At 40.2% G+C, this 24,711-nt stretch overlaps 1 protein-coding gene across 3 annotated transcripts; it reads left to right on the forward strand.

The window, feature by feature from the left end:
• The first annotated feature begins 239 nt into the window (after positions 1–239).
• LOC139446160 (centrosomal protein of 290 kDa-like) lies at positions 240–18,251 on the forward strand. 3 transcript variants are annotated; one of them, XM_071227463.1, is made up of 7 exons: positions 240–392; positions 2,940–3,079; positions 6,029–6,130; positions 12,303–12,393; positions 15,839–15,947; positions 16,459–16,547; positions 17,524–18,251. In XM_071227463.1, exons 1-7 carry the CDS (start codon positions 345–347, stop codon positions 17,677–17,679), a joined length of 735 nt encoding a protein of 244 aa, XP_071083564.1. In that variant the 5' UTR covers positions 240–344; the 3' UTR covers positions 17,680–18,251. The 3 variants fall into 3 exon arrangements, with proteins under 3 accessions (XP_071083564.1, XP_071083571.1, XP_071083579.1); XM_071227470.1 differs by lacking the exon at positions 240–392 and adding an exon at positions 801–1,026; XM_071227478.1 differs by lacking the exon at positions 240–392 and having other exon boundaries at positions 2,943–3,095.
• The last annotated feature ends 6,460 nt before the right edge of the window (positions 18,252–24,711 follow it).

A 24,711-nucleotide genomic window follows, 5' to 3' on the forward strand; every position in this document is an offset into this window, starting at 1 on the left:
TATATTAAATATTAATTTAGATATATTGTGTTCTTTTGCAGTATGTTACAAAATCTATATGACTTAATTCAAGCGACTTATGTGAATATAATATCTACAAAATTGGTAATCTACAGTGGCAGTTGATCATTTGGGTAAAGGTCTATGCATGTCAATGCAATGAATGGTCCCTTCAGTGAGGAATATTTCGTTTCGTTCTCAAGTCCGAAATTTCATCACGTGACTTTCGGACAGGTCACGACACGATCAGTGACAAGGAAAACAATTAACAACCAATCCCCTCGTAATCATGTGACAGATGACATCCGTGTTGTCGCCGGGTCAACGGTTGATTTACTCGCGTGATGTACGCCTCGACGATGTCATATCCTGATATACATTCATGCACACAGGTAGCCAATCGTTTTATATGTATGTACTCTCGCTGTCGACAGCTGATCTGAACATGACCGCTCGTAACAGTCGAATGGTCGTAATAAAAGAGCGATATCCCGTTCGGTACTAAAAACTGACAGAGAAATGAAAGTGTCACCCGGTTTTTAGTTTAAACATTTTTTAACATTATATGCAAGCTTCATTTATGTTTATTTCAGACCAGAATTTTCGATGTCATATATGCAGTTTTTTCTCGGGGATTTTTCAAGGATTCACTAGCAACTGGGGGGGAGGGGGGGGGGGGGCTCTTTTTCGGGGAGTAGTGCACTTTACCGGGCGCACCTTTTCAGATCCAATTAGCGCTGTGGGGGCTCGAACGCGCTTCGCTGGCTCCCTGGCTCTGCTAATTAATGCGTTAATTAGCCAACGCTCTACCACTGGACCACAGGCGCAATCACATGTAATCAGTGCTCGTTTAACAGGTCATTAGAATCCCCATTGACATGCATGGTTAAGTCAGTAACCAATGAATTGCGCATGTGTGTGACGTCACTGCCCGCTCTCCCATTCATCTTTTCTTGAAACCACACCCGCAATTGTTTATGTCAACATGACCGACCAATGGGATTAACTGGATTAACGCTTGAAAAGGTAAGAATTTATGGCTAACCCTTGCCCAAAGCCAGCTGACCCTAATGACCAAAAAGGGGTTTTGGATCGTAAAGACGTGTAAGTTTCCCTTAGACCGAAAAACGGGTGTTGGATCGTAAAGTTTTGTAAGTTTCCCTAAGACCTAGAATGGGTGTTTGATTGTAAAGATGTGTAAGTTTCTCCTAAGACCGAGAACGGGTGTTTGATTGTAAAGATGTGTAAGTTTCCGTAAGACCGAGAAAGGGTGTTGGATCGTGAAGCGAGAGTCACCAGAGCGTGAGGCATGGTAACGGTGTAACGAGACAGCGGTGGCACTATAGCGCGGTAATTGAGCGGATGGTAGAGCTCGGGCTGTGCCCGGTAAACTGCATTGTTGCCCTTTTTCGAAAAGGGAAAGTTTGTGTTTAATTTCGTGTTTTCATAAATTCAGTCATTATTTTTGTTATGTCAAATTCTGTATATACACTGCATTCAGATCAAATTAGGGCTGGCACGGGTCAGGTAGGTATACTGAGTAGGACCCAGCAGGCCTAGATCTATCCAGAGTCACATGATATACTGTTTAGTGACAAAATTATCTAGAACTCCATCGTTATGATACAAGTCACTAATGTTCACATTTCTTTGCGACTATGAACGCATTTGTTCTGACTTATGCTTGAATAAGGATAAAACTTCAATCAACCTCAGTGTTTGCATGACCAGATCGTTTTATTCATGTATCTAAATATGTTTTGCCAAGGCTAGGTTCAACTATTCCCAACCAGACATTTTGTACCTATCTCTTGAGACCTACAGCATATACCCAAGTAGGGTCGGGTAATAGGGGGTTGGGTACCTGGGTAGTAAATTTGGACTCCTCCTGCTTCAGGGGCCTGTGTCCCAGCCCTAATTCAAATCAAGTCTTCCTCTTTATACTATAGGTCATATTATCAATTAAATGATAGTCACCCCCACATCCATGACATTACTCAGTCATTAGTTATAATTATAACAACTTGAATTGGGTTTCATTTTTCCAATTTAGTCATTTTTACTGACATTTCCTGCAGACTTGGTGTCGAATATCACCCTGTGAATAGTCTGTATATCATTGAATTTGATCTGCTGACAGTCTGTCTGTGCACCTGATCTGTTATCAATCTGTGTCATTGGACCTGAGGGATGGTGGGGTAGCCTAGTGGTTAAAGTGTTTGCTCGTCACGCCAAAGACCCAGGTTCAATTCCTCACATGGGTACAAAGACCCAGGTTTGATTCCTAATATTGGTACAATGTGTGGAGTCCATTTCTGGTGTCTTCCACCATCATATTGCTGGAATATTGCTAAAAACGGTGTAAAACCATACTCACTCACACATTGAACCTGATCTGTTCAGTCTGTTTCAATGAACCCCATCTGTTGTCAGTCTGTGTCAGTAAACCCCATCTGTTGTCATTCTGTGTCAGTAAACCCCATCTGTTGTCATTCTGTGTCAGTAAACCCCATCTGTTGTCATTCTGTGTCAGTAAACTCCATCTGTTGTCAATCTGTCAGTAAACCTCATCTGTTGTCAGTCTGTCTCAGTAAACCCCATCTGTTGTCAGTCTGTGTCAGTAAACTCCATCTGTTGTCATTCTGTGTCAGTAAACCCCATCTGTTGTCAGTCTGTGTCAGTAAACTCCATCTGTTGTCATTCTGTGTCAGTAAACCCCATCTGTTGTCATTCCGTGTCAGTAAACCCCATCTGTTGTCAATCAGTCAGTAAACCCCATCTGTTGTCAGTCTGTCTCAGTAAACCCCATCTGTTGTCAGTCTGTGTCAGTAAACTCTATCTGTTGTCATTCTGTGTCAGTAAACTCAATCTGTTGTCAGTCTGTGTCAGTAAACCCCATCTGTTGTCAGTCTGTGTCACTAAACCCCATCTGTTGTCAGTCTGCAGCTGAAAATGTTGAGCTGAAGCGTCGCCTCCATCGACTCCGGGAGCACCGAGATGAGCTGCAGAGGGAGCTGAATGTCCTCAAGGAGAGGAAGAAGGAAGAAGATCTACTCCGGAACTACGTCACAACTCGGGAGTAAGATTGTTGAAAAGTACATTTCCTTATACACATCCTTGAATGATCTTGCACCTGTGATCTTACAACATGCACATGAGTACCATAGACTAACTCTTAGTCTCCGAAACTATATAATTTTGATGGAAACAAAGAACTCCATTTAAACTGAAAGAAGTCCCAATGAATCAGAGATTCAGAACCTGTGGAAAATGTTTTGTTTTGATTGTTTGTTGTTGACACTGCACTAAGCAATATTCTAGCAATATGACCAGACAATCCAGTGATGGACATCATGAACATCGAGCTATGCAACTGGGATACGATGACATGCATCAACCAAGTCAGTCACTCTGACAACCCAATCCTGTTAGTCGCCTCTTACAGCAATGTAGACTTCCTTCATTTAGGGCTAAAGCATTACAGTAAGGGTTGGGCGGAAGGGAAAATAATGGGGATCAGGGTCTGTGAGACAGACTCATGCATACAGTTATGCCCCGCTTATACAGACTTCAGATATCTGGAAATCTCGGTTCCTGGACAATTTTCATTCAAAACGAAATAATTACTATATAAATTTACCTGTATATCCGAAATTCAGTTTCCGGAACCGGACGGTCATTTTCATACACAAAACTCTGAAATGCACGCAAAATTGTCTCACTTATCCGGACAATACACTTCCGCTGGTGGTAATCCTTTGATTTGTGAGAAGTCAATTAACCAAGTGACACTGAGTTATGTTTGAGACGAGCTTGTTTATTGTACATGTAATCCCCTTCGATAAATATGGCATCTGTGGAGGTCAGAGGTCAAAGTTGTGTAAGTATCACCTGTCAACCAGCGAAACATAAGCGACACGCAGTTACAGCACGCAGAGAAAGGGAAATTTGTCTTTTTAAAGAAAAACACCCGTCAGCAAGTTTAGAAACCATCAGTAAGCATTATGGCACTGAATTTGGAGATACCATAGGAAAATCGACAATTGGTGACAGTTCAAACTTCCATGACAGACTTTTTGAAACCTGTATGAATAAAGATTGAGTGGATGTATCTGTTTGCTCTGTCATCTGTCATGAGTTGCATAATTAAAGGGAAGTAACTCTGCCAGTAAGAAGCTGGTTTCAGATACAGAAATTAGTTTATACGGACGAATTGTGAAATGACGCAAGTGTACGCATAAACGAGGCATGACTGTACCATTTCCTTATGGATTGAGGATTCAGGATTTTAGCATCTACTTGGCCAGACCACAGTGCAGTCAGGGTTCGAAAGTCGACTGTGCCAATGGCACAGTTACAATCATAAACGCAGAGTTATAAAATAATAAGTTCCTTGTGCCTGAATCATGTGTGAATGGCACACTTAGAAGTCATATCTTTTCTTAAAAAAAAACGCTGAAATAATATATATTTTAAGAAACCAGTGCAGGGTGCACTGTAGGAATTTTCTGACATCAGCCCTTTATGTGAAAATTTCAAATATACCTGAGGTCCACCCACACTTGCCCATACAGCACAATGTTAAAATGCCCCATTGTATTACAAAATATGGGCCTTTGTTCAAACTTAGGGGCTAAAAGCACAAGGCCCCATCTTAGAATTGTCCCTGCCAGTGACAAATGTTTTCTAGCAAAAGTAACTTGTGCAGACATTTAAAATGAATACCGTATTTGACGTAATAAGCACCCCGCTCTATTAAGCACCAACGGCGATATTTGCTAATATATTGGCTCGTGAACCATCCCAATTAGCACCCTTTCCGATTGATCAATGTACACAATACTTATTTATTCGCGTATAATATACTCGTGTGTTATATGAACCCTTAATTATGGGCAATTAAATTCTTGAAAAATATATCTCTCGTATATAAACATTTCAGGCTGTCAGCATGAACCACGAAATTTATCTTTCAACTCTGTTTTTTTCCACCCAAATAATATTCTATTTCTATTTCTAATTTTGAGAGCGCCCTGGGCGCTTATTACGTCGAATACAATAACCATTGAGACATGGACTCTGTAACTGTTTAGATGTATGAGTAGCTTGATTATTCTGGAATTGTTGTATACTGCAGCAGAGATTTCTAGCTAACAATAGCGAAAAGGTTAACAGCGTTTATGGTTCCACAATTTGGCAGTGTCTGGCACCAGACTTAACCTCCCTTTCAAACAATTTGTAAATTTTCTTTAAGCAAATCCATAGATGTACACACTGTGTACTAAAAAAAAAACACCTCTTGTCTGATGGTAGATGACCAGATGGTGGAAACACAAATATGTACACACACCCGAAACACAAGTGTGGTGTCACCCTGGGCAACGTACTTAGTTCAAATGTGCTTCTGTCCACCGAGCTTGGAATGGGTACCTGTTATGGGAGGTGGATGTAAAAACCCTCCAGCGCCCATAGAAGCTTGGGTTGTATACTCCCCAGGGAGTTGAGAATGATAACTGGAAGGCAAACGGATCCTTGGTTGGGGAATAAATAAAACCACATTTGAACAGATACTGGTACCTGGATACATACCTTTCCTTCAGAAGACAACATATTTATTTATTTTTATTTTTTTCTAAATAGATTTTTTAAATAGACAACATTTTTAGGACACTTTTGAGTATTAGCCCACATGACTAGTTTATTAGGGGATGGTAGGGTAATCTAGTGACAAAAGTGTTTGCTGATCATACCGAAGACCCTTGTTTGATATGTACTATGTGTGAAGCCCATTTATGGTGTTTCTGGGCAGGGTATTACCAGAATATAGCCAACGGTGGCGTAAAACGATAAAACCACACTCACTGACACGCTAGTTTATTAAATATCCTGTTGTCCCAAGTTGTATGAATTTTATTGTCAAAGCACTAAAATCGTTTTGTGATATGGGGTCCTGAGAAAGTTTTGTTTAATGTAGCGTGCTGCTGATTAATCATGGAATGGTTAAGAATCGTCCTTTCTCTGTTGGCAGTGTGTATGTGCAGACGGACCCTCGCCCCTGGCACACCAATAGGCACAGTCAGAAGTCGGAGGAGAAGAAACAAGCAGACCCAGAGTCACAGAAGCTGAACAAGTAGGTGGATTTCATCACTCATTTATCCAGCATTCTGAAATAAGTGCCTCTGGCAGCAGTGTTTGAAGTTGCCAGCCTGCCATCAGAACCCATAAGACTTCAGAAGATGTAGGCCCTGACTATACTCTTCAGGCCCTCATTTAAAACCCCCAGCTTATTGTGATAAATATATTGACACGTAAATTTCCTGAAGGCGATAAGGACCCATCCCAATTTGAAACTATAGGCCTGACTCATACTGTGCTGCCATAGGCCTTCAGGTAGGTGCTTATTTCTCACACTGCGTGGCAGGCACACTGGTAGAAAAGTGTCATTCAGTTCTTAAATGCAAAGTTAATGGGCGATCTTTTTGTTCCAAAGGGCAATAACTCTCCTTTTGAAATGATATAAGCGACGGTCCAAACTGTCGCTTCCGGTCTGGTTCCCGGATCAATGCGCGCTGCGACAACTACTGACATGTAGAGACGGAGCCAAGCTAAAGAGTTGTCCTGTTGCACCTTCGTTCAAAAACGGTCGTTTACAACTGAATATTTTTAACTAGCTCATATTTCGTAGTGATTATCAGTTTATAATATCAACATTTGTTGAGTCTTCAACTACAAGACGAATTGTCACTCTGGAATATAGCGAGAAAAACGTCATGAAAAATGGTATATTGCCACGGTATTTTCGACGTTAGAAAACAGCGAGGCATTCTGTCAGTCGGGGCTTACATATTGCATCGATGAAATAATGCAAACTCATTTTATTTATCAGCCTTTGTGTTATTTCCCACAACAATTCAAGCATTCAAATCCCAACAAATACTATCATGGACTTCAATTTAATAAAATTAGTGATACGCCAACATTTGCAGCACACAGACATCTTTGACAGGCCTTTACCAATGATCTATATAGTAAGTTTACATCCGTGCCTTTACAAATAATTTAAGAAGAAATAACGTTCAATATAATAAAACAACTGATTTTAAATGTTACTTTTTATATCAAAATTAAAGTTGCATCTGAATATTTAAATTTATATTATTTTTTTAGAAATAGGCCAAATGAACATCTATCATGCATCTATTAAGCACTCAGTTACTCAGTTGCAATATACATACCGCTCATCATACTTTGAAATAAGAGATTTACCCATATTATTCTGCCCCTATAACATGTGTCCTACCATTAAGCGCTTTGAGTCATCACAGGTGTTAATTCATTCATCCATCATTTCTTACAGAATTTTCATATTCATGCTCTTAAAATAGTAGTAAATTACAGAGATTTGTCCCAACAAACAACAAATCATACCAGCTACCCCACAAAATGTGTATGATGCATAAATAGATCTAAATCATAGTGTTATCTTCTTGTTTTAGTAACATAATATTTAATTTAATGTTGACAAATTATTTCCCATACAAACCCACAAACTACCCTACTGTATCTAAGTATCCTGATTTTCATTCAACAGTACTTCAAGACACCTGTAGTATTAAGTATATTTTGTAGATATTATTATCATCTAGCAAATGTGAATTTAGAAAGTTTATCATCAAATCTTCTGATGGTTAAATAAACGCAAACTGAACCCCACAGTCATTCCGTGTAGATAAATGGATTTATTTGTGTTATTTGTTTTTGAATATAACAGATTATACTTACATATGTTACAGTCAGTGTCTATAATCAGGCCCAATATGTATTTTGACTAAAAATTTCAGCCAATATGCATATTGACTGATTCACTCAAGCAAGGTATATATTCTTTCTTAAATTTTCATTAATTTATTATTGCCTGAAAAATAGGACCGGATTTTAGACAGACTGGCTGAAATGAATTAGACTGTATAATTTAATCTCCTCAATTTAATTTGGATCTATTTTGATCTTATCAAGATCAAAGTAACTTATGTAAGAAATTAAAAATGTTTTCACAATTAATTGATTGATTCTCCAAACCTGAAAGAATACCAGAGTCCTTTTTTTATGTTACTTATCTTTATTGGCATAATATTCAGTTCAGAAACAGATGACTGCTAAAAAGTCATGCATGTGTAATCAAATACTAGTACACATGCACAAGTGTGCCAAGATATGAAATATAATAAGAGTCATTGTGCAATGCAGATATCTTTTAGTGTGAAGAAGAAAAAAGAATAACATTAATAATTTGTTTATGTTGGGATTTGAAACATCAGATTAGAACAAGGAAACATAAAAAGAAAGGCCTAATGAAGTTAAGAATCAGCTTTATCTGTGTCACAATCATATGATTATTGTCAATGCAAACTGGATGTAGACACTGCATTGTTAATACAATCAACATTATAGAGATTGACAATTAGTATGAATATATTGTTTTATTTTATAAAAATTGTAGTTGGTACAAATACTCTTGAATATGTATTTTAACTGAAATATATAGGGTCCTCTGTGTCTGAAATCTTTCTTTCTACTTTGTAAAATTCAAAAAAGGCCAAAATAATATATATCTTTCATTGATCATATTGAAATACGATCATGGTAGTATTTGGCAACAAACAGCCACCGTTCATACATAAAATCCTTTTCTACAACATGCACCAATTAACCCTTAAATATCAAAACAGATTTCAGTTATTTCCATTTCTTTTATTTTGAGGGGGCACGGGTGGCCCAGTCGTCTAAGGCGCCGCGATTCGCTGTGCAGATTTGCGTCCCTTGGGCACGCAAGAAACCTATGATTATGGGTTCGAATCCCGGTTCGCCCTGATTATGTTTCTAGGTTTGTCAGCACCATACCCGTGCTCGTGGGTTTCACCAAAGTGGTAAACGTCTGAGACCTGCATCACTTCGGGCTTTCCTCCCACTTAAAGCTGACACGCCGTGATATGACTGGAATACTGTTAAAAGCGGCGTTAAACCAGACTCACTCACTCACTCACTCACTCACTTTTATTTTGAACATTGTATCATGATATCTAGTTGATGATGTAATTTTACAGTGCCTGTTACTCTTACAATTTCTTGAGAACATTCCTCATTGCTCTCTGTTATATATCTGACAAATACTTACATGTGTTGCTGTCAATATTCACAACATTGAGGCAACGGGCAGCGTTGCATGAGACCTTCACATTTCACGTGCCGTATCGCCTCACCGCTGTACTTACTGAAATGCATGCATATGATGTAGCCTGCTCGGCGATGCTACAACATAGATATAGGAGGAACGTATACAAAATCTACTTAATTTTTAAAAGTGTGATATTCATACATCAAGGGCAACACTTTAGTACCGATTGCAAAACGTCAACAAAGCGACCTGGGATGAACGATCAGCTGATCTCACCGCATCGCTTCGAACGCCTATCTAGGGGTTAACTATACAATATAATCAGTCGTGGTCATCCCTGATGTATCATTAAATCAAAGAACATTTGTTTCTGGACATGGCAATAGATAAATCATTTTTTAGGCGAAAAGATATACTGTCCACACACAAGCGTGACCGTTGCCGACAGAGGTGAAGGTTGTACTAGTTAACTGTCTATAGGCGTCATAGTAACGTGTAGTGCTCGTATCGCGCATACCACATGCGCCATCAGTTTAAGGTTGGACCGTCCGGGTCAGCGCACCTAGCGGGTTAGTGAAGGGAAGATAAATTGAAAGAGATTGCCCATTTTACATTGTATTTGAGTGACCTCTACAAAATTAGTTATAGGCTTCAAAAAATAAAAGAATTGGTTCTAAGGCAATTACTTTTGAAAATATAGTGCAGGTTAGCTGTGTTTTTGTTTTTTTGTTCTATCTAGTATGTACCCAAATAAACTGTTGTGTACCATCAACCTGGGAAAGGGCCTCCCTACATAAACAAGTATACAAACTCTTATTGCCGCCATTACCATAATCTGAGATACTCAGTAAAGCAGTGTGCATGTAAAGGATGGTAACTGCATGCTATATTGGATCGCATTGTTTTCAAGTATACTTCAAGTATACTAACCCAAAAAAGAAACTGTGCATAGCAAACAATGAATACAGTAAATGTACAGTAGAAATTTATTCAAAGAAATTATATTGGATGAAACAAAATTCATTTGTCTACAAAGATTACAAAATAAAATGTCGATGGTGTACAGTATCGACTTCAGGATGCTAATGAGGTGCATGGGGTCAAAATCTGTCTGCTGTCTGCATGAATTACTGCTGTACATCGACACCTCATGGATGAAATTAATCGCGTGTGAAAGTGTTGAGGGATGTTATTCCATATTCTGACAAGTTCTGCTTGCAGATCATGAGGTGTTATAGAGGGGATGTGGAAGACATAGAAGTTGTCGATCCATTTTGTCCGAAACATGCTCAATTGGCAAAAGGTTTGGTGAAATTGCTGGCCATGGCAGAACATTGACTTCCTCTTGGAGAAATTGTTGCATAATACAGGCTGTGTGTGGACGTTCATTGTCTGGCTGAAAAAATATACCAGGGCCATGATGTTGAATAAAGGGAATAACAACCGGTGCCACAATTTCATCACGGTATCGCGCTGCAGTCAAATTACCGTCCACAATGATCAAAGGCGTCCTGTTCCAAGCAGTGATGCCTCCCCACACCATGACTGCCTCCACCATTTGTTTCCTCTCCACAACATATGCATATGCGTAGCGTTCATTGTTACTTCGATAAACCCGTTGACGGCCATCTGATGATGACAGGTTAATACGCATCTTCCCGAAGCAAGAGAGTTAACTGACTTTAAAAGTCCAGTTTCTACCCTTGCCGAACTAGGCTGGAATTCCTGGGCTTGATCGTAGCGCCACCAGTGTCTATTAGTGGCTTTCTATGCCTCTCCTATTGACCAATCAGATTCAACCTCTCGTATCACTTGCATTTGCTTCAAACAAAACCGTGGCGCCCAGTCAAGACGATCTGATTGATAATCAAGATCTATATTGTGATAAAACGAGTCTTACATCGCAAAGTGCATCAAATCATGTGAGCACCTTGATTAAAAGCAAAAAATAGAAAATATCTGTTGACAACGAGTTAGCGGTGCACATGTTTTGCAAATCCTGCAGTCGACTGAAATCTGCATGACACTCTACGAACCGGATTTCGATTTCGGTGCGCGATTTTGATTGGACTATGCATAGACTCGTTAGTCCAGCCAAAATGTAACTCCATAATACCAGCCTAGTTCGGCAAGGGTGGAAACTGGACTTTTATAGTAAGTTAGCTCACTTGCCTCGGGAAGATGGTTAAGACGTGACTCGTCAGTGAACATCACACGTCTCCACCAGTACTGAGGGTGCCTGACATATTGTCTGCACCATTGTAGATGTTCCCGGCAATGACATAATGGGACAAATAGCAGGTCTCCTTGCACATAGGCCATAACTTCTTAGGCGGTTGATGTCCCTTTGTGGATGAATCCGTCATTAGGAATGCTTGACACCGATTTCAGAGATGAACCAGTTAAATTCATCGATCTTGAGCAAGGGTGGTAACCCTCGGTCTCCCTGAACATTGATGGTCTCTGATGTCATTTTGTTGTGCATCATGACGAACTAATGCGGATATGGTGTCACAATGACAATTGAAATGTTGAGCAACCTCCCGTTGGGTGGTACCAGATTGTAGTATACCCAGGGCTATATGACATTCAGCTGTTGTTGGTCTTCCATATACAGTATTCGACGTAATAAGCGCACTGCTCTAATAAGCGTCCACGGCGATATTTACTAATATATTGGCTAGTGAACAATCCTAATTAGCACCCCTTCCGATTGATCAATGTACACAAGATTTATTTATTCGTGTATGATATGCACTCATGTGTTATATGCACCCTTTACTATGGGCAATTTAATTCTGGAAAAATATATCTGTCATATATAAACATTCCAGGCTGTCAGCATAAACCACGAAATTTAAGATCTTGCAACTCTAGTTTCTTTTCACCAAAATAATATTCTAATAAGTGCCCCCCATTCCTAATTTTGAGGGCACCCTGGGCATTTAAAATGTTGAATACGGTAGTAGGTCTATACAGGAAAAATGACCTTTTTTTTAAAATCTTAAAATTGTCGCCAAAGACACTCATTCTAGTGAAATATGCAGTATGTTTTATACTAGTCAGTTTGCATATCCTCACCCCTCATACTTTACATCACTGGATAAAGATGTGCCCTGTGTTGCAGGATGCTGACGATGCACTCTCAGCTGATGAAGAGATATGAGAAGGAGGTGAAACAGAACATGGTCCACATGGAGAGCATCGCGGACCTCAATGTGAGCTCAGTTGTGAAATTGAAGAAAGTAGCTATGTGACAAGGACACACACTGTTGTCTATACTAACTTAGTACTTGAGTGAGTGAGTGAGTTGGTTCTAACGCCGCTTTTAACAGTATTCCAGTTATGTCACGGCGTGTCAGCTTAATGTGGGAGGAAAGCCCGAAGTGATGCAGGTCTCAAACGTTTACCACTTAAGTGAAACCCACGAGCACGGGTATGGTGCTGACAAACCTAGAAACATAATCGGGGGGAATCGGAATTCAAACCCACAATCAAAGGTTTCTGGCGTGTCCAAGGGACGTAACTATGCACAGCGAATCGCGGCGCCTTAAACGACTCGGCCACCCATGCCCCCCACTTAGTACTTGAAACTTGGGATCCCTTTATACTCTAATTTTTAACGCACCTGACTGAGAGCAAAGTGCGCTTGTGTCATGACCTGTTTGTCTGTTGTGCCTCGTCCATCGTTCATCGTCCGTCGTAAACATGTTCTCTTCAGAAACATCTGAATCTTAATGAACCTTTCGCCACCAATGAATGTGTATGTTTCTCTGTATGATGACATCATGTTTTGTTCAAATTATTAGACATTCTTCTTAGTTTGATTCAGAAAATAATTTAATATCAAGACTGACAGGAACATTTTTGTTCACTGCAGCCACACTGAGATGGCCAATACTCAGACAAATTTGTTCAAAAGGTAATATTTTCTAATGTGAAGTTTACACAATGCAGGGTTTCCATTGGAAACTGACTGTGAAAATGACGTTCATAAGTGTATGAACAACACAATTTGATGTTCATATGTTTTTCACAAGATGGTATTCTTGAAATAATGTAAACTCTGGCAGATTACTTCCACATTCCTGGTGGAATGTCTGAATGAATACATACAGAAGAATTGTTTCTGATCATTTAGACCTTTAATCAGCATTATGGCAGACATAGAGTAAAGGCAGGGAGTTTTACTGCATGATCACATTCACAAATATCCTCGCTACAACCCATCCTGGTAAACAAAACGAAGAAATGCACATCCAAACTATCGTAGTATCAACTCAATCTGTATCTAGACTACAGTGACACTCTACAGCAATCTATGAATTTACCGGGGGAACGGGTGGCCCAGTCATCTAAGGTGCCACAATTCGCTGTGCAGAGGTGCATCCCTTGGACACGCCAGAAACTTATGATTGTGGGTTCAAATCCTGATTCGCCCCGATTATGTCTCTAGGTTTGTCAACACCATACCCGTGCTCGTGAGTTTCATCGAAGTGGTAAACGTCTGAGACCTGCATCACTTCGGTCTTTCCTCCCACATTAAGCCGACACGCTGTGATATAACTGGAATACTGTTAAAAACGGCGAAAAACCTAACTCACTGACTCACTATGAATTTACCTCAGTATCTATTTCACACATCTTCACAATCACCTTTCATCAGCCAGTGGATCAGTGATGGCTAACAATTGTAATCGCCACAGGTTCATGAACAAATTCAGATTTCTCTCAAGTCGTTTTGGACATTTTGGTGTCCAGTATTTGATGTAAATGTGTTGTGACACGCTGTCACTGTGACTGACAGAGGTTGTTTGTAAGACACCTTCTTCATCTGATGATGATATTTGTTTCATCTCTTTGTGGTAACCATTAGGGCTGCAACGAATACACTATGAGACGAATACAATTCTCATCACGATAGGGTAACGAATACGAATAGCATTTTACGAATACAATAACAAGTCAGCAGTTGATGTATTATTTGTTATATTCACTGAAAGAATAACATAAATGGTGACATGGTTTGTTAATTATTAATATATTATACATTTATATACTGCACTTATCCAGGAACTAGTACCTGCGACAATGACCAGTGACCACAATACTGTCAAATTAAATATTATGAGAGTGTTGTCTTTTGAAGACGTCTATACATATAATATGGATATTTCTTATGGATATTTTTAGGTACAGGGTATGTAAATGTACATGATTGCATATTCATAAATATTCGATTCTAGTGGCCACGAATAACGAATTCAATTCATGAATGGATACGGTTCGATTCACCAAATACGTGAGTGAATCGTAACAGCCCTAGTAACCATGCAACAATAGACATTCCTGTAGAGCCAGATGTGCATACATATGCTCATGTCACCTCTCCTTTTGAGGAACTGTTTTTATTCTTTGTTTCCTGTGGTTGTATGGCTATCAGTGTAAACATGAAGTCACACATACCGTATATGACCGCGTATAAGCCGAATTTTGACGACCAGAAAAAAGATTCTGTAGAAAGGGGTCGGCTTATACACGGGATACACTTTCATGATAGTATTTTTCAGATCGTGATCTGTCAGAAACATCGCCTTAATGACGGTCCGATAGATTACAACTTCCCGAAACATACAATAGTGGTTTAAAGGGGGTTATAAAAGTTGGTATATTTTTACTGACTGACATTCTCATCCTAAGTTTGAAACGAAGTTTGCTTACGATGCTGAATTCAAACTGCGAGTCTTCGCTTTAGCTGATATATTTTCTCACGGGTTCATAATTCTATATACACCGATTCACAAAATGGCGCTTCGTTGTTGATGGCAACATATAACGATCATTATGAGATTTAAAAAAAACAAGAGAAACAGCTTCCCACATTATGAAAGTGGATGACTGGTTTGTTAAATCTTTATTAGAAATAATAATGACTTTTTCAACATTATTACAACTTTTTCATCTTATATTTTTGAATATCAGCGAGTACCAGCACATGTCTGGCAGTCCGACTTCACAGTGCTTTTTGCCTTTCACTTCCTGGTTCGGCTTATCTGCGGGTCATATCATTTTCTTTCTTATTTCAATGGTCAAGTTAACACCTCGGCTTATCTACGGGGTCGGCTTATCCGCGGTCATATACGGTACTAAATGAAACTTTGTAATACAACCCTCAAGGTATAAAATAGTGACATAAAACATTTTAAGAATTGACTTGCACTCTGTGTGAGTCCATTGCAACGACGATAATACAATGTATGAACCTCACTCCTTGAAGGTTCATACTCCAATGAACTCACACAAAGTGAAAGTCAGTTTTTAAATGACAGCTTATCTTACAATGGTTAAGCATTAAACAGATTTGTTTTTGTAATATTTAAAAAGTTATCAAAATACATTTTGGTGCTGTAAGCTTCATTGGAATTGCCAGGCTGTGGTAGGTGAGTTTGATGACATCATGTTTTGTTCAAAGTGCCATTGTCCGAAACAGCTTACCGCTACGACTGTCGTAAGTCTATCTCAGGTGTGGGAGTTACGATCAGCTTAGCACTAAGATCGCTTTGTACAACGGCACCCAGATCTTTAGGATTTTTAGGTTCATTATTTTAGAAAGTCATTGAATTGTTTTGGTAAATAAGTCACTTGATAAACTCCTGTTTCCAGGTGAGGATGATGGAAATGGAGAATCGGATGAAGGAAGAGAAAGAAAAAGCCTTCAGACTTGAGGCCGAGCTTGTCGGGGTCAGGGGTCATACTGGGTCAAGGACGCCAGGTAATGAATATTTCCTGATTTCACACAGATGAGGAGAAATGGAACCTATATATTATACTTCTCAGTTCTGATTATAGAAGAGTAACATTTTCAACTATTCTGACATACATAAGGCTAAGAACTGAATAGGACCCTGTGTCCCTTGCTAGGGGTTGTCAGTGTGATACAGAATAGGACCCTGTGTCCCTTGCTAGGGGTGGTCAGTGTGGAACAGAATAGGACCCTGTGTCCCTTGCTAGGGGTGGTCAGTGTGGAGCACAATAGGACCCTGTGTCCCTTGCTAGGGGGTGGTCAGTGTGATACAGAATAGGACCCTGTGTCCCTTGCTAGGGGTGGTCAGTGTGGAACAGAATAGGACCCTGTGTCCCTTGCTAGGGGTGGTCAGTGTGGAACAGAATAGGACCATTGTAAGGGTGTGGTCACCAACATTGGAATGTCAAGTTCAAAAGTTCAAAGAGCAATGCACTGAAATATTTTGTCCATAAAATTACTTTTATCCATTTTCCTGCAGACTCTGAACTGCGAGACATTGTCAGAGAGAGGAACAAACTGAAGAGAGAGAACAAGAAACTTCGAGAAGAGCTGGATGGTCTGGACGAGGTGTGTCTGGATTCCTTTCTTGTCAGGGGAGATAACTGTGTTATAACAAATATCAATGGTAGATATCCCTAGAATATGTTGGTCAGGAGAGGTGACTAAATGTATAGGGTGGTCAGACTTGGTGACTTGTTCGATGAGAATTGTAGAATTGATTATTTACAGGTTGCAGTCATATTGATGGAATGTTGCTTAGTTAAGCAAACAAACAAACAAACAAGTAGGGAATCTGGGGCAATACTTGTGGTCGGCAACTTAAATGAGGATCATGTGGTAGAGTGTGTGACCTGTCTGAAAATGTATTGCCTGATGGCGTGAATCTTTGCTCATGATATCAGCCACTGATTTGCCTGGCCCAGAAGAAGTGAGGAAAAATTGGGTTTTATTCAAGTGTGTGTGTGTGGGTGTTCTGCTCAGTTTTAGTTTAATCTCCTTAATGCAGGGCATCAGGCAGGGTAACAACAAGTTTAATAAAGAAGAGAAATTATGGATGTCGACTTCTTTATTATGAGGAACGCAAAGTTTCAGAGTATATACTCCGTTCTTCACAGTTCTTCTTTAATCTCCCTAATGCTGGGGATAAGGCAGGTTAACAACAAGTTTCATAAGGAAGAGAATGTTTGGATGTCAACTTTCTTTCTCACGAGGACCATAACATTTCGAAGTATATATACTTAGTCCTTTGACCCGTGAAAATTCGAGGGTAGAATAGGTCTTCAGAAACCCATGCTTGTTGTAAAAGGCGACTAACGGGATCGAGTGGTCAGGCTTGCTGACTTGGTTGTGTGTGTGGTACAAAAATATGAATTATCCGGCTCCCCCTTTAAAAGAATAAAATTGTATGTTTTGCAGCAAGGACAGAACAATACTGTGTCCTACAGAGGGGTTCTCTGATCTGCAGGTATTGAATCGGAGTTATTGATCTGATTATAATGAGATTGTAAAACATATATCATGATTTCCTTATGTTATTTTACAGAGTTTCTTCGACGAGATCGAGGACATCAAGTTTGGGTTTCAGCAGTCAGCCCAACTCAACAAGGAGTATGAGAAGGCTCTCCAGAAACTGTGTCACAAGTTTGGTGTCCCCTACCCTCATCCAGAGCAAGCTGTACTCGTGTCAAAGAAGAAATGAACATTTAGGAATATGGCCTCATTCGAAAGTCAAGTGGGCTTTTGCCATGGCGAATTGTCCGTCATCAGGTTGTCCAAGCATCCGTCCATCCATCCATTTTTCTATGGAATCTCATCTGAATCGACACTGCCTGTGGATCTGAAAGTGTCCAAAACTTTTCCAATGATTCTGATCCGTTTGTAAACATGGCTGCCTTCACTGCTTCGTATGTAGGGGACACGGGTGGCCCAGTCGTCTAAGGCGTCGCGATTCCCTGTGCAGAGTTGCGAACCTTGGGCACGCCAGAATCCTATGATTGTGGGTTCGAATCCTGGTTCGCCCCGATTATGTTTCTAGGTTTGTCAGCACCATACCCTTGCTCGTGGGTTTCACCTTAAGTGGTAAACTTCTGAGACCTGCATCACTCGGGGCTTTCCTCCCACATTAAGCTGACACGCCGTGATATAACTGGAATACTGTTAAAAGCGGCGTTAAACCCAACTCACTCACTCACTCTTCGTATGTAAGGTGGGCTTCAAAGTCTTATGGCTCTATTTTTATGAATTTAGAGTCAATGTACATTTGTTATATCATTTTACCAATAAAATTTATATTGTAAAAAGACATTTTGTTTGTTATTTTATAAGATATTTTTCTATATTAATAGTGGTAATTGTGATGCTTCTCAACAGAATGAGACATTGTTGTGTACAGTGCAAACTCTTTTATCCGGATGCAAGTGTTCAAGGTGATGCATGCACGCACACACTAATGCACGCACCATAACATTTCAGTGTATATATTTATTGTCTGGTCCAGACTTGATTATTGACAGACCGCTGTCATATAGCTGGAATATTGCTGAGTGCGGCGTTAAGCAATGGAAGAGTGCACACCATGTCTGTGCATGTTTGTTTTGTTTGTTTGTTTGTTGTTTAATGCAGCACAAAGCAAAATTCCAGCTATGTGACTGTGGTCTGGACAAGACAGTCCTATGACTAACATCATGAGCATCAATGTACACAATCAACCAAGTCAGCGAACCTGACCACCCGATCCCATTAGTCCCTTTACGACAAGCATGGGTTGCTGCAGACCTACTCTAACCCGGATCTTCACCCTGTGAGTTATATACTGATCAACATTTGCTAAGGACCCAAATTGTCATCTTCAGTCAAAGTTGTGGTCCTAAGCAGATGTGGAGTAGTATACATGGTCTTGTTTCATTGCCTGACTTAACTCATCACTACATCGCATATCGGCAGTATTTATCATGACCCATGAAGATCCGGGTTAGAATAGGTCTTAAGCAACCCATGCTTGTTGTAAAAGGCGACTGTTTGTAAGAGGCAACAAGCGGGATCAGGTTGTCAGACTCGCTGACTTGGTTGATGCATGTCATCGTATCCAAAATGGATTGATTTTCATGATATCAATCACTGGATTGTCTGGTCCAGACTTGATTATTTACAGACAACTGTCATATAGCTGTAAAATTGCTGACTGGACGATAAACAACAAACAAACAAACAAACAAACAAACATCCATGAAGTGCCGATGATGGGCTTAGCTGTGAAAATGCTGCTGATACAGACCTGTGAAGATCCCGGGGTAGAATAGGTCTTCAGCAACCCATGCTTGCCGTAAAAGGCGACTATGCTTGTCGTATAAGGCGACTAACGGGATCGGGTGGTCAGGCTTCCTGACTTGGTTGATGCATGTCATCGTATCCCAATTGTGTGGATAGATGCTCATGATATCAATCACTGGATTGTTTGGTCCAGACTTGATTATTTACAGACTGCCATCATATAGCCGGAGAATTGCAGAGTACGGCATTAAACAACAAACAAACAAACAAACAAACATCCATGAAGTGCCGATGATGGGCTTAGCTGTGAAAATGCTGCTGATACAGAGGCAGCCTCCCTTTACTCACTCACTCTGCTTCTAGAAAATTCATAACCATGGTAACATAAGAAATGGTATTTTATTCAGTCTGTAAAAACTGTACATCATACACACATATTTCTCCGATACATTTCGCCGTTTTGTTCCCCTCACAATAACACTGATTGTGAAATGCAGTGTGCGTATTGCTAGGTGTTTCATGGTGTATAATTATGTGATGATACAAGGCAACGAATAACAACAGTTGAAGAAGGATATGAGACAGAACTTTCACAAATTCCAATGTTCTTTTTTTAAAAATAAGGCCAGTTTTTTAAGCTTTTAACTCCCCCAAAAATGTGACCACAAAATTAAAAGCAGTGTTGTGTTTTTTTATGTTGGTGACCAGTAATATGTAAACAGTAAAAGAAAATCATCTGTTTTGTTAATACCTGTTGAAAATGAATCATAAAAACTTCAAAACAATTCAGGACAGATCGGTGTCTATTATGGAAGGGAGGTAACTCACTTCGTCATATCCACACAACCATTGCCTGAATTCCACCATCTGAAATTGGAACTGTTATTTCTTTACCTTTTTCAGCCTACTGTGAATCTGTGAGCCAAACAACCAAATATGTTGGTGTTGGATCACTATTAGGCCAATACGTTTCACAATATATACCGTATTTGATGTAATAAGTGCCCAGGGCACTCTCAAAATTAGAAATTAGAATTAAATTCTGGAAAATATATCTGACGCGTAGAATATGCACAGACTTTTCTTTTGTATCAGCTTAAACCACGAAATTTACGATCTTTCAACTCAAGAGCTCTTATTAGAATATAATTTTGAGTTGAAAGATCGTAAATTTCGTGGTATAAGCTGATACAAAAGAAAAGTCTGTGTATATTCTACGTGTCAGATATATTTTCCAGAATTTAAATGGTCATACTTAAGGGTGCATATAACACACGAGTGCGTATTATACATGAATAAATAAGTCTTGTGTACACTGATCAATCGGAATGGGTGCCAATTGAGATTGTTCACTACCCAATATATTAGCAAATATCGCCATGGGCACTTAGAGGGGGTGCTTATTACGTCGAATACGGTAGCCTGAAATATTCCCAGATATTTGCCAATAATTAACAATCAGTTTAGATTTCCTTCCACATTAAGCTTACATGCCATGATATAACATAAATACTGTTCAAAGCAGCATTAAACCCAACTGTCACTGTCACACCTTGACAGACACCATCACACACATAGAAGACATGTATTACACAGCTATCACAGTATCCCTCCAGTCCAGAAACTGAGAGGTATATGATTAACACGGGCTGCACATTCATGGATCAGAAGCCTCTTGATTCTTGTGTTCCACATGTGACACAGGGCTTCAGTTTGGCACTAAGATTAACAAGGTCATGCGAAACTGTTAACAAGGTCATGTGAACCTATTAACAAGGTCGTGAGAACCTATTAACAAGGTCGTGTGAAACTGTTGACAAGGTCGTGTGAACCTGTTGACAAGGTCCTGTGAACCTATTTGTGATGCATCACCTCCAATGTTTCTCTTCCTGCAGTGCAACACACACTCCAGTTATAATTTTCTATATATAGTTACATTGTATCTTGAACAATGCCTTCTATCTTCATATATACCATCTTCTTCCAAAGCCTTTTGAAATAGATACATATGAATAAAGACCTCTGGCTTGTGAAGTTCCTCCTGGAGTAATCTGTAAGTGAGATATCTTGTCAAGTCAAGCCTATATATTCTAAGTAGTTGGTTATGCTTCTGATGAATTATCCCTTGAGTTTGTTGCACCAAGTTACCTGTATACATAAATGAAGTTACTCAGGTGGATTTCTGCTCACAAATTATGTTCAGAAGCCTGCTTGCATGGAGCCTATGTGTTCAAATGGACGAAAGTCACCATACACAGATTATGCAGTTGTGGACATTTTCTCTAGCTTGAGGATCAACCAATAAATATTTCACATGGATAAATGTGGTTAAGTGTGCCATGTTTGTCAACAAAAATATATTTGAGTAATTATGAGTCTTCTGTGCACAAAAGGGAAGTCCTTTGTAACACATAATATGTTTGATGACCTTAAACCTGCAGTCCTTCTATTCCATCTGGTACAGTTCACACACCATGACATGCTTGTCCTCTGTAGTCCTTCCATTCCATCTGGTACAGTTCACACACCATGACATGCTTGTCCCCTGTAGTCCTTCCATTCCATCTGGTACAGTTCACACACCATGATATGCTTGTCCTCTGTAGTCCTTCCATTCCATCTGGTACAGTTCACACACCATGATATGCTTATCCTCTGTAGTCCTTCCATTCCATCTGGTACAGTTCACACACCATGACATGCTTGTCCTCTGTAGACCTTCCATTCCATCTGGTACAGTTCACACACCATGATATGCTTGTCCCCTGTAGTCCTTCCATTCCATCTGGTACAGTTCACACACCATGACATGCTTGTCCCCTGTAGTCCTTCTATTCCATCTGGTACAGTTCACACACCATGATATGCTTGTCCTCTGTAGACCTTCCATTACATCTGGTACAGTTCACACACCATGACATGCTTGTCCTCTGTAGTCCTTCTATTCCATCTGGTACAGTTCACACACCATGACATGCTTGTCCTCTGTAGACCTTCCATTCCATCTGGTACAGTTCACACACCATGACATGCTTGTCCTCTGTAGTCCTTCTATTCCATCTGGTACAGTTCACACACCATGATATGCTTGTCCTCTGTAGACCTTCCATTACATCTGGTACAGTTCACACACCATGACATGCTTGTCCTCTGTAGACCTTCCATTCCATCTGTCACAGTTCACACACCATGACATGCTTGTCCTCTGTAGACCTTCCATTCCATCTGGTACAGTTCACACACCATGACATGCTTGTCCTCTGTAGACCTTCCATTACATCTGTCACAGTTCACACACCATGACATGCTTGTCCTCTGTAGACCTTCTATTCCATCTGGTACAGTTCACACACCATGATATGCTTGTCCTCTGTAGACCTTCTATTCCATCTGATACAGTTCACACACCATGATATGCCTGTCCTCTCTAGACTTTCCATTCCATCTGGTACAGTTCACACACCATGGCATGCTTGTCCTCTGTAGACCTTCCATTACATCTGGCACAGTTCACACACCATGATATGCTTGTCCTCTGTAGACCTTCCATTACATCTGGTACAGTTCACACACCATGATATGCTTGTCCCCTGTAGTCCTTCTATTCTATCTGGTACAGTTCACACACCATGACATGCTTGTCCTCTGTAGACCTTCCATTCCATCTGGTACAGTTCACACACCATGACATGCTTGTCCCCTGTAGACCTTCCATTACATCTGTCACAGTTCACACACCATGACATGCTTGTCCTCTGTAGACCTTCCATTACATCTGGTAAAGTTCACACACCATGACATGCTTCTCCTCTGTAGTCCTTCCATTCCATCTGGCACAGTTCACACACCATGACATGCTTGTCCTCTGTAGACCTTCCATTACATCTGGTACAGTTCACACACCATGACATGCTTGTCCCCTGTAGACCTTCCATTACATCTGTCACAGTTCACACACCATGACATGCTTGTCCTCTGTAGACCTTCCATTACATCTGGTACAGTTCACACACCATGACATGCTTGTCCTCTGTAGACCTTCCATTCCATCTGTCACAGTTCACACACCATGATATGCTTGTCCTCTGTAGACCTTCCATTCCATCTGGTACAGTTCACACACCATGACATGCTTGTCCTCTGTAGACCTTCTATTCCATCTGGTACAGTTCACACACCATGACATGCTTGTCCTCTGTAGACCTTCCATTCCATCTGGTACAGTTCACACACCATGACATGCTTGTCCTCTGTAGGCCTTCTATTCCATCTGGTACAGTTCACACACCATGACATGTTTGTCCTCTGTAGGCCTTCTATTCCATCTGGTACAGTTCACACACCATGACATGCTTGTCCTCTGTAGACCTTCCATTCCATCTGGTACAGTTCACACACCATGACATGCTTGTCCTCTGTAGACCTTCCATTACATCTGGTACAGTTCACACACCATGACATGCTTGTCCTCTGTAGACCTTCCATTACATCTGGTACAGTTCACACACCATGATATGCTTGTCCTCTGTAGACCTTCCATTCCATCTGGTACAGTTCACACACCATGACATGCTTGTCCTCTGTAGACCTTCCATTACATCTGTCACAGTTCACACACCATGACATGCTTGTCCTCTGTAGACCTTCTATTCCATCTGGTACAGTTCACACACCATGACATGCTTGTCCTCTGTAGACCTTCCATTCCATCTGGTACAGTTCACACACCATGACATGCTTGTCCCCTGTAGACCTTCCATTACATCTGTCACAGTTCACACACCATGACATGCTTGTCCTCTGTAGACCTTCCATTACATCTGGTAAAGTTCACACACCATGACATGCTTCTCCTCTGTAGTCCTTCCATTCCATCTGGCACAGTTCACACACCATGACATGCTTGTCCTCTGTAGTCCTTCCATTCCAAATTGATTGGTCATCCAGTGCAGTTGCAATAAGAAATGTTATGAAACTCAGACCAACAATGAAATCCTTGCATCTTGGGCTTGACAAAAGAAGGTGATTAAGTTTTTTCAAGGTGACAAGGACACCACAGACAATAAATCACATCATGGATGTGCGCTCAAGTAGTATCACCACATCTATAATACATGACCACAGCCAGAACACTGCTGATGAGAAGTACATATCCATATCAATATCCATCTTGCACAGAACCATGTTTGGTTCTGCTGATGCCAAGGTACTGTTGCATTACATCCTCATACATTGATTCAGTCCTTCAGTTCCAACATATCACACATCGGTTAGATCACGGTAAATTAAGTATTGGATTTCCATATTTAAAAAAACAACCTTTATTTCAAAGCCTTATTGGACCTAAATAGACCTCTATTACCACCTGACTCTTTCTGTGGCCTGCAATGTGTTTTTGTCGGAAAATTTGATGACATGGCCAATTTAAGAAAAAGGAAATGTCTTCCATCTCACTCACTTA

This window comes from Haliotis cracherodii, unplaced genomic scaffold (genome assembly GCF_022045235.1).
Source record: "Haliotis cracherodii isolate W230 unplaced genomic scaffold, xgHalCrac1.p SCAF_10, whole genome shotgun sequence".
Lineage (NCBI taxonomy): Eukaryota > Metazoa > Mollusca > Gastropoda > Lepetellida > Haliotidae > Haliotis > Haliotis cracherodii.